The sequence below is a fragment of the Amphiura filiformis genome, chromosome 13, assembly GCF_039555335.1.
Source record: "Amphiura filiformis chromosome 13, Afil_fr2py, whole genome shotgun sequence".
In the NCBI taxonomy this organism is placed as follows: domain Eukaryota; kingdom Metazoa; phylum Echinodermata; class Ophiuroidea; order Amphilepidida; family Amphiuridae; genus Amphiura; species Amphiura filiformis.
This window is the reverse complement of record NC_092640.1, coordinates 47,352,710-47,366,191: the sequence shown is the minus strand read 5'-3', so window position 1 is coordinate 47,366,191 and position 13,482 is coordinate 47,352,710. Positions and strand designations below refer to the sequence as shown.

At 38.5% G+C, this 13,482-nt stretch overlaps 1 protein-coding gene across 1 annotated transcript in view; it reads right to left on the bottom strand.

Annotated features, from left to right (window-relative positions):
- The window catches only part of LOC140168454 (phosphatidylinositol 4-phosphate 3-kinase C2 domain-containing subunit beta-like), a 58,495-nt gene that overhangs the window by 38,156 nt on the left and 6,857 nt on the right, over positions 1-13,482 (bottom strand). Inside the window, 9 exon segments of the mRNA XM_072191853.1 lie at positions 977-1,126; positions 2,916-3,038; positions 3,772-3,995; positions 5,048-5,219; positions 5,845-5,924; positions 6,352-6,463; positions 8,110-8,230; positions 10,626-10,783; positions 11,956-12,044. Coding sequence (XP_072047954.1) covers positions 977-1,126; positions 2,916-3,038; positions 3,772-3,995; positions 5,048-5,219; positions 5,845-5,924; positions 6,352-6,463; positions 8,110-8,230; positions 10,626-10,783; positions 11,956-12,044 — 1,229 coding nt within the window.

Below are 13,482 nucleotides of genomic sequence, written 5' to 3'. Positions count from 1 at the left end.
CCCCCCTCACTTTTTGTTACTACAATCAACGAATTTAATAGTTGATACACCTTGACAATATGTTGGAACTCTTCATTGCCGCTCTGATAGTTGAGTGAAATTAGTATAACTATGTTTGATGAGAAGTACATACCTTCTCCTTTCCCCTTCCCTCCCCCATTCCCCCTCAATCAATGTTGGGGAGACTGGAGAGCCCAATGGAAAAAGTGCTGTTATCAACATTGAACTGGGGGAGAGGGGTGGCGTTTACATTTAGTATGCCCGAGTGTACCAACATTAAATTCTTTGATTGTATAGTACCGGTACTCTCTTCCTCTATTCTGACAGTTAAATTGGGTAATTCCAGTTGAAATCCATACACCACCAATACCAAATGGAAGACACAGGGGATGTAGAATTCACATGAAGTCACATATTCAGGTACCCAATTTGAAATTCATACTCCATGTGTGGGAGATTTAGGTCTTCCCTATATGGGGTGTATGGATTTCAACTGGAATAGCCATTTCACCAGCAGAGAGAAACTTGACATGTTGCATCTGACATCACCTGTCACTTAAAGTAGAAATGTGCTATGATTGGCTGTCTTGCCAATACTGACTTAATACATTACTGGATTTATGCAACCATACGTGTGGTGGAAACTTGCCACATCCCTCAAGGATGACATCAGATGCAACATCCCGAGTTTATCCCTGCCATTGACCATTATGCTCATGACCCATTTGCCACACACTTGGGCAAGTTGAGCTTCAACTTTAGGAACTGCTGCTTTATACATCAAACTTGCAAGGAAAACACAACAAGATAGCGAGCAGTAATAACAGGCATACCTTCTGAAGTTAAACAATGGTATGGCCACCAAGCCTAGCGCAGTGTTCTTTTTAACACTAGTCTCTCCGCTAGACAGGTCTACGGCTTATAGTGTGATTCCCTACGCACCTTACTGGTATCTGGTACTGGTATCTCAACTTACCTTCTAAAGTTAAACAATGGTATGGCCACCCAGCCTAGTGCTGTCCTCTCTTTAGCCCTAGTCTCTCCACTAGACGGGTCAACAGCATACAGAGTGAGACAAAGACGTGATTCCCTGGGCAGCTTACTCACTGGTACTGGGATCTCAACTCTGAAATAATAAATGAGACATTAAATGAGCTCAAGCCATGAAACTTCAAAAAAATGTACAAAAATTAAAAATCACAGACCAGAAAAGCAAAATTATTTCTTGAAATGATTGAACCTCATCACACTTTTCAAAGATTCTGGAATGAAATTTGAAGTACATTTACCCTAACTGCATACAATAAAATACTAGCGCCAAGCCACTGTTCATACGTGCATCCCACATGATGTGGTGACGCATCCGTCTCGTTGGCCAGGCTATCAAAACCCCTATGGCTACTAGTTCTTGACCTAGTGTTTGGCACATGAGGGGTAGCGTGTTTCGAAGTCAAGCTTTGAAAGGTTTGTGTGGAACAAATTTGATTTCCCACCCCAATCATGCCATGATTACACTACCAAAATGTGGATTCTTATGTATAAGGAAATGCAACTTTCATCTCTCCAGAAATCAATTTATTTACATAAGAATTGTCTTTTCAATCCATGTAAGCAATAATGGGCTATTCCAGTTGAAATCCTCACTACCCCTGTGGAAGATTTTGGATATATGATCTACAGGGGGAGTAAACATAATTGGTCAGGGCTAATCATTTTGAAACCCATACTCCCCCTGTGTTATGGCTTTGTCCATATCTTACACAAATGGAGTATTTCAAATGGAAGCTACCCAGTTGTATATTCTATTTGAAACTGATGCTCCATCTTGGGAAGATTTTAGCTAAATCTTCCTCAGGGGGAGTGTGGATTTTAAACGGAATAGCCCAATTCAACTAATTTCAAAATGACCCATTTCAATGTACAATTCAATGGGTGAGTGAGTGCTGCTGCATGGGTTCATATAGGTCAAATGTCACAACCTGCAACCATAGTGAATGCAGCGGAGTATGCAATTCATCCTCTGGAAATATACAGGCTACAGGTTGATGGTCTGAAGGGTCATTAGCCCCAAAACCCAATAAACCCTAATACTTACCCTGACCCTAGCCCTAACCTACGCCCTAATCCTAAACCTAAATATAACCCTAACGCAAAACCTAACCATAATTATAACCCTAACACTTACCCTAACACTTACCCAAACCCTACCACTAACCCTACCCCTAACACTAACTCTAATGTTATGTTGCTAATCAAATTTAATACGGGAACTAACTTTGTCAGGCATGTGATTGGCAAAGTCGGATGGTTCCGGATGCAACACAGCAAAGTGAGTTGCAAATGTTAGTTCCAGTATTATATTTAATTTACAAAATAATGTTTTGAACTACTGGGTGAATAATCTACACCAAGATACCAGCTGTAATGCTAAGCCTAACCATATCCCTAATCCTAACATCATATGCCCTAAACCCTTCAATGTAACTTAGACCCTTTTCCGGCTAATGATAATTCAGACTAATGCAAATAATTCTCTGGAAGTGTATATCAGGTATTGTCGTTGGGCAGGGAAAACCTCATTGGCCCTGAACATGTTTAAAGCAAAACCTCCTATGTAACCTCTTGGCAGTTTTGTTTTAAACATGTTCTAGGGCCATAAGTACACAGGAGGTTTTTCCTGCCCAACGACGATATGTCAGTAGCTATTGAAAAAAAAACCCAAAAAACGGAAAAGGTGTGCACAAGCCAAATGCTTGCTCCGGGCACAATAGTGAACAGGAGGGATCGGGTAAGGGTTTATCATCATCCAATTCTGAAAAAGGGTTTTTTTACAAATCAGAAAAAAATCTGGAATCCGGAAAAAAAAACCGGGAAAGCTGGAAAAATCTGGAAAACTTATATGCCTATATACTTACTCTGAAGACCATGATATTTTGTCGAAGAATAGATTTGAAACTTTGGCCAGTCTGGTTTCCACCTGATAGGATAGGGATACACCACCATAGCACACTTGGCAGTTCACGATAAAATACTCATGGCTGGAAAAGAATGCAAGAGAAAATGGATAAACAAGATGACCTCCTGAGAACCGTCCCCATCCATATACCTTATTTCCTCAAATATTCGCCCCCTCTCAAATAAATGCCCCCCCCCCCACCACTTTTTACAACCAAGATGTTTCGAAAATGCTGATATTTAGATGCTATCTTGTGTAGTAAGCTTACCAAGTTGCTCACATGGTCGATAATAGGGTCAATAATTGCCGAAAATCTGTGTCGGAAACCCGGAAGTGAACCAAAAGTCAGTGTTTCTAGTTCATAGTTCATCATTTTAGTGCGAGTTTTAAGCTTACCTAATGATTTTAACAGGAGTTATCATACTAAAAAATGACCTCTAATAAACGCCCATTTGGAAAATGCAACACCCCCGGGGGCGTTTATTTTCGGTACTAAAAAATAGCTGTTCATATTTGTTCGTCCCTAACAACCCAGAGAACTTCTGCTGGTTTCATACTTTCTGCCGCTTGCCGATGAACGGTGTGACGCTTCATCATGCTGCGTGTACTTTTCTGCAAGAAGCATGACTCTGAAAGGCATTGATGCCGCTCAGCACCGCATCATATGTCGGAGCGGCACAGCTGACTTAAATTCAACTCCTAGCGATCTGCTGCTTTGGGCTGGCTGCACTGCGCATAAGCAAAATTGTTGTCAGAGCAGCAGAGCGGCAGGAAAGTATGAAATCAACACTGGTACAATAATATCACATTCTCACCTTGTTTTCCACTCATTGGGTAATCTGTGGGCAGACTGTATACACACTCTAAGGTTCTGTCCTTTAGTAGTTATATCCTGTAATGAGGCTGACATTGGTCTCTGTGGTCCAACACACGTCCCAAAATCAGTGTCAAACGCCTGGCAATATGTGTCTACTAGTTGTAATACAGAATCTGTCAATGTTTCTAATGCTGTTACTGGTGACTGGCTGGCTTGGAGGTCCTGTATGAAATCAGAGAATACATCTTACACTTCCTATAGAGTGTATGCAATAAACCAACCGGAACGCTATAACAATTGAAATGGCATCCATGTTGGAGGACACTTCTAAGATATTGTATTATCGTGGGAATTGCCCCATGTTACCTTATGGAGGACATAATTTTATTTAAATGAGGATGACTCTGTCTTGAGTGATGTCGTATTGAATACCCTCTATACACAAATCCAATTCCACGCATTCCTACACCCCAATGGCAGCCATTGAAGGGGGCCATCCCACCTGAAGTGTGAAACTTTGAAGCAGCACTTTTCCACCCAAATGGGTAGTTACAACACCAGTTTGGTGTGGATGGCCCCAGTAATGGCGGAATGAATTCTGACCATCACTTGGCTTGTCGGATTAGTGTATAATGCATTTCTCTTATTTTAATTTTGAGTACTGATTTGCTATCAGTGCAACATGAGTCGATAGTGACGAAATGTACCTCAATGAACAGAGCAGTTATTTTAAGCCCATGAGAACTACCTACCGATTGGCCACAAAGAAGTTTTCATTATCAATTGGACCAATCAGCAACATTGTCAGAATAATTTCACCACACAAAAAAATTGGGGTGAATTATTTGGAAAGCTCCATTCTGATTGGTGATTAAAGTGAAGATATCATGTAATTGACCAATCAGAGGCAATGTTAGATCAACAGTGGCTTACCTGAATGGCTGATGTAATGCTGTTAGACTCTACTGAAGCAAGTGTGTGGCATATAGCTTTGACTACTTGAATCAGTGGGTCTATAGGAGGTGTTGGGCTGCTGGATTCAAATGCTGATCTCAGTTTAATAGCTTCTGCTTCTAGCCATGAGAACTACCTCCCGATTGGCCAAAAAGAAGTTTTCATTATCAATTGCCCAATCAGCAACATTGTAAGAATAATTTCACCACACAAAAAAATTGGGGTGAATTATTTGCAAAGCTCCATTCTGATTGGTGATTAAAGTGAAGATATCATGTAATTGACCAATCAGAGACAATGTTAGATCGGCAGTGGCTTACCTGAATGGCTGATGCAATGCTGTTAGATTCTACTGAAGCCAGAGTGTGGCATATAGCTTTGACTACTTGAATCAATGGGTCTATAGGAGGTGTTGGGCCGCTGGATTCAAAGGCTGCTCTTAGTTTTATAGCTTCTGCTGTGAAGGCATCTAATAGCACGGTTAAGCCCATCCTGTTGTAGATGGAAGAAAAATACAATGTATGAACATAGAGTGTCCCAAAACAGGTAGAAAACATGTAGAAAATGAGCCACATTTTGTGATGGTACAACAAAACAATGTCATTTTTCATAATGTATTCATTCTTCTTGCAAGTGTCTGTAAGCTTCAACTATCTCCAGTTATTTTAACCCCATGAGAACTACCTGCCGATTGGCCAAAAAGAAGTTTTCATTATAAATTGGACCAATCAGCAATATAGTTTTATAATTGCACCACGCAAAAAATTGGGGTGAATTATTCGGAAAGCTCCATTCGATTGGTGATTAAAATAAAGATATCATGTAATTGACAAATCAGAGGCAATGTTAGATTGGCAGGTAGTGCTCAGGGGGTTAAATTACTAGAGCCCTCTGCACACAGTGTGTTGATTGCAGATGACAAATTTCTTTAAAATTCTAAAAATTTCAGAATTGAACATTTTCATTACCATATTTGGAATCAGCATGAAAATGCATTAAAACAAGTACAAACAAACCTATTATTGATTCAGTGGTTCTTGAGATAGCTCTTGACATTATGAGAAAATATTTCAAAATTTGGACCTTGTATGACTCGCAGCGACAAATAAATATTTACCTAGATACTGAAGTAGTAATTGGTCTGTCAAACAGATTGGCAAAGCTGCTAACATTGATGTCTGCTGCATCATCTTCTTCCTGTAAACGAACAAATAAACATAAAATTAATCAGCATTCATAACCTCATTAATAAACGTGATGCCTGCGATCCAATTACATTTAGTTATTGTGAAAACGCGAACGCAAATCGAGGTCATTAATATCTCACAATTGACCGCAAAATGCGTACTTGTTTGAAAGTAAATATTAGTAACCTCCGCGAGCGCCGTATTGTGCATCGAACGACCTGCACGCGCAGGATTAACCCTGACCAATTACATTTGAAAAACAAACTCCCACAGGTGTAGTGTGAATTTCAACTGGAACAGCACAATATACTTACTGTTCTTGCCAGGAGGTGATCTTCTTCACCTTCTAATAACATCACCAACTCTGTCAAACTTTCTGTGTTGGGGTGTGGGGGTGTGTGTGTGGATGGTGTGTGTGGGGGGTCCAATATACTTACTGTTCTTGCCAGGTGGTGATCCACTTCACCCTCTAGTAGCATCACCAACTTCACATCTCTGTCAAACTTTCTGCATTCCTGAACATACTCATAATGACTCAATGGAACATCACTGAAAGAGAGAAGAACATGATGAATTAATTACTTTGTAACAACACGTTTGTTGAGCTTTCTGAACATTCACAGATTTCACACATATTGAGGAATTATATCATTGTAGGATAAGGTAGATAAAATAATGTACTGTACAGGGTGTATCAAAATGATTGGTACCCATCAGCTTTGTCGTCTAATGACATGCCTGCTTCTTCCAAATTAAACATTAGATCTTCTTGAAATGACTACAATTGATAGATTTGTGACCTTTTATTACACAAAATCTACAAATTCATGGGTGTTATGATGCATTTTGATGTGGGCGTTTTGGCCATGCTAGCTGGATATTGATGGTTATTTGGGAAGGCGGGTTGGTGAAGTGGTCAATGCACTTCACTCGCATCTCATCATAACCACCCCGAATTTCCTCTGGTGGTATATATATGGTGTACTGCAAGTCCCTGATTATTGGCAAATGGTTTATATGGTGTGCCTAGGAAAATGCAAGTGTGCTGAGGCTTTTGGGCTAATAACGAAAATAATGTGTCCGAGACAGTAAAAACGTAAATAATGGGTGAGGCGCAGCCGAACCCATTATTTAAACGTTTTACTGCCGAGGACACATTATTTATGTAAATGATAATGCTGCACCCTTTATTTCTATTCTATTATCACAAAATAGTGCAATCTAAAGAGAAAATATCACATTTTTTGCCCAAATATTTCAAGTTGTTTACCTCAAGGTGGAGAGCCTACGTGTAGCCAAAGCGTAAGTGATAGCGAGTATTGCAGAACGCGTAACCAAGCGTAATGCTTTGCGTAGAATGCGTAACGATGCTAATATACTGCATCGCGCTTTGCTGTGCGCTGTGATGCGAGAAGAACATAAAGTTCATTGCCCTGGCCACTTTATTGCTAATTAATGGGCTTTCACGTGACGCGTTTCAACAAATCACAGTGCGCAATTTTGAATAATGGGTCGTGGAGGTAATAGAATAATAAATAACGAAATTTGTATTTTGTCTACCTTGCTTGTCCAGGTACTTGTGAGCATATAATCTCCAATTGATATGTCTATGGCTCCATAATAAAAAAATAAATAAAGTATAAATAAGTATTCAGCTAGTCCGGGTACTTTGAGTACATACTCCTCACTGGATATGTCTATAGCTTCATCTCTATGAGACATAGCACAGGCTTTATCACATAATACACTTACTTATCTAAGTATTCAGCTAGTCCGGGTACTTTGAGTACATACTCCTCACTGGATATGTCTATGGCCCCATCTGTGGCATAGCACAGGCTTTATCACATAATACACTTACTTATCTAAGTATTCAGCTAGTCCGGTACTTTGAGTACATACTCCTCACTGGATATGTCTATGGCTTCATCTCTATGAGACATAGCACAGGCATTATCACATAATACACTTACTTATCTAAGTATTCAGCTAGTCCGGGTACTTTGAGTACATACTCCTCACTGGATATGTCTATGGCCCCATCTGTGGCATAGCACAGGCTTTATCACATAATACACTTACTTATCTAAGTATTCAGCTAGTCCGGGTACTTTGAGTACATACTCCTCACTGGATATGTCTATGGCTTCATCTCTATGAGACATAGCACAGGCATTATCACATAATACACTTACTTATCTAAGTATTCAGCTAGTCCGGGTACTTTGAGTACATACTCCTCACTGGATATGTCTATGGCCCCATCTGTGGCATAGCATAGGCCTTGGCTGATGATATGCTGTACTAACGTGTTCACTACAAAATAGATCAAAACAAAAGAATATGATTAATTAATAAAATGAACTAAATGAAATGCAAGTACATGAATAAAGATATTAATATTATACATACCGCAAATGACTGCAGGGTTTCCGCCCCTTGAAGCCTTTAAAATTCAAGGACTTTTCAAGGTCCAAAAGCATGATTTTTAAGGACTTACCACAACACAAAAAGCTGTGTATTAACGAAAGTGACAGCTCCTCTCCACTCCACTCCCCAAATTTTGTCACAATTATACTTTAGGTAAAATTCCAATTTTCAAGGACTTTCAAGGAACTTGTCTGGAAATTTCCAGGACTTTTCAAGGCCTTGAAAAGGTGTTTTCAAATTCAAGGACTTTCAAGGACAGTGGGAACCCTGTGACTGTGATGTCAAAGATGGATTGTACCATCTGTTACTCAAGCTTGCACACAATAGTTACGCATTCGATACTAGAGTATGTTGCTATTGTTTTTCGGTCAATGTTGTCATTTTTTGCAACAGATCTTATATATTCTGTTAATGTTGAAATTTAGATGACAATTATTTTAATAAGTCAACTGTATCTTTTGAGTAAAGACTGCCTATTTTGAACAGTGCAAAATTTTGTTAGAGTACAATTTTAGCAACATTTTTGATGCAATCGCCCATCGTGATCGTCTGTGTTTACTCCCGAACTTCCATTGCTTTACACAGTGTCATGCTTCAACGAATCCTACCAGATTTTGAATGCAATTAGAAGCAACTTAGTGGCTACACTTCTCAAGCAAACCATCAGTGGAGGGAAATAAAATGGGACATGGTTTTCAGACAAGTCAATATTCAGACAATAATAACTGTGTGCTATCTTTTTTGATATCATTGCCTGAAATCGGAGGGGTTTGTTCTGAACACTTCTGAAGAAAAATACTGATATACTGAAATACTGATAAATACATCACAACCATCTTCAAAAGAAATTAATTTTAGTAATCATATTTAAAAACACGTCATGAAAAAAAAGCAGCTGGAAATATTTTGTAAATACACCATCAAGTGGTTAGCGAATGAAGGCATTACATGCAATAGTTGCCCTATTGATATTTGTATTATACTGTTATAGTTTGATCAGCTCGTAATCAGCGCCTTATAACCTCACAGATTAATATCTATATATTTTATTTCGAGAATTGTCTTGTGACATCTCACCAGAAGCATCACAAAATATTCATTCAAGTCCTGTGTGTTGCATATTTTCTTTAAGACACATATAGACCAGATATGTCAACTATATCAATACTAACATTCCCACTGATTACAAGCTGATCAAACTCTATATATTATTCACATCTAAAATTATGACATCTAGCTAGCAGCTATTGCAGATAGGGCAATCTTGCAGTGAACCCTTGATTTGTGAGATTGTCACAACAATTTAATTTGCCAGGAATATAATGAGCTTACTATATTACAATTTGACACACCTTATATTGCAGACAGATGTTAGCTTGAATGTACATAACAATTCACTTTAGAAATCACTTTGTCCATTGTTATTTTAGGCTATTCCAGTCATAATCTATACACCCCTATGGAAGACATGACCTTAATCTCCCACACAGTGGGTGCAGAATTTAAATGGAGTCAGGTAACCCCATTTGAAATTCACATTCTCTGTGTGATTAAGGTTTTTCGATAGTGGGTGTATGGATTTCAACTGGAATTGCCCATTTAGTGCATCTACACAATGATGATGAAAACAATTGTGGTAAACTGCACATGTGACTGATGTAAGCTGTTCTAATTCTCAGGGTTACAAAAAAATCTTGGCCTAATAATCATATCGATCTCATCATGCCCTAGTATTCATCAGTAAAGCATTGCAACAATCCATTAGCAATAAACCGGGTACGTGCTTGGGCTAGTCGACAGGGGCTGTTCGCGGGCAAGTGAGCTTGGTCATGCATATAATTCCAAATGCATGATCATTTTGATTTGCAACTTTTGAAAATGCAACAAATTTTTGGTATCAATCTTTGTTAATTTAGAGCTTTTGGTAGCAAATGTAGTATCAAATTGGAGCAAGCAAGATGTTGTACACCACTGTGTCAATCAAATTATCATAACGTGAGCAGGTTTAGATTTATGACTGGTTATGTAAGTCAGGAGTTTCTTTTGGTGCTGTGTTTATTTCACAATTGACCTTGATATATGACCAATTATACCAATTATGACATCTCATATACCATATTCACCAGGTGAAATCCATGGAAGTCTTAACCTTAATCTCCAAACGGAGTCACCCCTTCAGATATCATATACTCCCTGTGTGGGAGATTAAGGTCATGTCTCCCATAGGGGTGTATGGATTTTTAGCCCAATACAGTACCTCCCATCCCTGCATCACACTTACCATCACATGTGAAAGTAGTTGGTTGATCTCCTGTTGGTGGCATGAGTACAATCTTCACACTGGTCTCCATGTCTGTGATGATACGCTTGGCAAATATCGGACTACGTACAAAGCCTGGATTACTTGCATATTGGTTGCTGCAAAACCTGTCTCGTAACCTGTGTGATAATTGATAATTAAAAGATTATGTCTCCATGTCTGTGATGGTACACTTGGTAAATATTGGACTATGTACAAAGCCTGGATTACTTGCATATTGGCTGCTGCAAAACCTGTTTGAGAATTACCTGCTGATTGGCCAAAAGAAGTTTTCATTATCAATTGGCCCAATCAGCAACATTGTTAGAATAATTTCACCATACAAAAAAAATGGGGTGAATTATTTGCAAAGTTCCATTCTGATTGGTGATTAAAGTGAAGATATCATGTAATTGACCAATCATAGGCAATGTTAGATTGGCAGGTAGTGCTCAGGGGGTTAACATGTGAAAAGTGTTAGAATTTGTATTATGTAATTATCCCACAGGTTCTATAGATGTCCTATAAAGTCTAATGAGCTGTTCCATTTAAAATCCACACTATCCTGTAATAGATTTAGCTCAAGTATTTCACAGAAGGAGTATGAGTTTCAAATAGAATAGGCAGTTGGATAACCTCCATTTGAAATACTAGTACTTACTCCAGTTGTGGATGATATAGGTAAAGCCATACTACAGGGGGAGTATGGGTATCAAAAGAATTAACCCTGACAAATTACATTTGAAAAATATACTCCCCCTGTGGAAGATATTTCCAAAATCTTCCACAGCGGGAGTGTGGATTTCAACTGGAATAGCCCAATGCTGGTCTCATACTGTCACACCGCTTGCCGCTTTTAAAATGATTTTTACATCATAAAAGTTAAACCAACATACCATAAAACCTTGTCTACAAGCATATAGAGTGCTTCTGATGAAAGCTTAATTAATTCAGGTGCCCCTATGGAAATTGAGCAAATAAATTACAGATCCAAGCATATACAAACAAGTATTATTGTAAGACCAATCTTTTGTATTGGCATCTTTACGCATATGCATAAGGGTGCAGAATTCAACAGGTTTTTTCCCATGATTTTACCAAATTTTTTCTTTGAAATTTTCACATCTGAAAACATGTTTTGATTTTTTGTAAATACCTGATAGGATTGTGCATATGTCTAGCATTCTACTGGTCTCTTTAGACTTTATCATGGGGTATAGCAGTTCTTGGGATAAAAAAAATCGATTTAAATAAAAAAAATCCGATTTAAATCAAATAAATCAAAAAATCGCCAACCCTGCCCTGTACCTACCTTCTAACAGTTTCTGCATATGCCACAGCTTCTTCATCCCTCTCTGCAGCCAAATCAAACAACCCATCACCAAAGAAGGCTTTCTCAGGCTGAAAAACACAAACATCACAAGGTTAGTTTCAATTACAATTGTACGTCCCCCTTTTTAATCCATGCACCTGTGCAAATATCAAATTCTAAATGTCGAAATTTATTATCAAAACCTTTCAGCTTTGGATTTAAATAATTTTGACATCAGATACACTGTGCACAGTAATGTCTACATGTGAAAATGTGCAATTTTGACTTTCCTTTAATCTTTTAATGGGCCATTCCATTTAAAATACACACTACCCCTGTGGAAGATATTTCCAAAATCCAGTATAAATTTCAAATGGAATCATTAGCACATTAACCAACTCTTTTTGAAACTTACCCTCCCTCTGCGGAAGTTTCATGTTGAATCTTTCTCAGAGGGTGTATGAAATTCAAATATCTGCCTAATGTGCTAATTCCATTTGAAATTCATACTCCCCCTGTGGAAGATATTTCCAAAATCTACAGGGGGAGTGTGTATTTTAAATGGAAGAGCCCAATATGTGACTGACTTAAGCGCCCAAATGGTTATAAAGTTGAATGTGCTATTCCGTTTCAAATCCACACTCCCCTGTGGAAGATTTAACTATAGTCTCTTGCAGAGAGAATGTGGGTTTCAAATAGAACAAAATCGCATGCCAAAAATTGCTTACCCTCCTCTTGGTCTGCCAAAAATTACTTGGAACCAAGGTCTTAGCCAGCCATCGTCCACCCGTCTTTAAGGCGGGCTAATCTAATTTTAGGCGGATGGATTTAATGGATTTTACAGATGTGATAGCTCTAAAACAGATGATTTTAAGATTATTATGAACTTGAGACTAATTCAAAGTGACATGTAAAGGCCATATATATCAGGACATATTTGACCCCAGTGACCCTTGCATGGGTATAGACAAGTTGTTTTATATTTGAAGGTCAAATTTTGGTATCTGCTTGGACGGGTGGTTTCTGATTTCTGGCTAAGACTCTGCTTGGAACCCCTTGGCCTGTAAATCAATCTTTGCAGCCCATTTGCACATGGCAATATTGTTTGGTTCCCAATTTGCAAACTTTAAATGGTCTGTATATAATGTGAGCATAGCGAGCAGGAAATTTTGCATATATTTGAATGTTTCTGTTCTGTTTTCACAATGTGAATCACCCCCCCTTTGACCTGCCAACAATGGAGAGTTTTACCCCTCCCCCTCTTGATTATTGCACAGCCCATAATATGATGAAGCTAATTAGCAACAAAATAAAAAGAGCTGTTTTCTAAAAGATTGAACAATTTCAAATGTAATTTTGTCATTGAAGCACATGGTAAACCCTCTCCACCCAGTGTCGGCTGCAGAAAACAAGTTCAATTTTTTTACTTTTAAAATCATTTGCATGACCATTAATTGGAATCACAGGGACTGCTTTTTGAGAGGAGTGAGAGCAATCACTCCTCTACAGCTCTTCTTAAGTTGCATT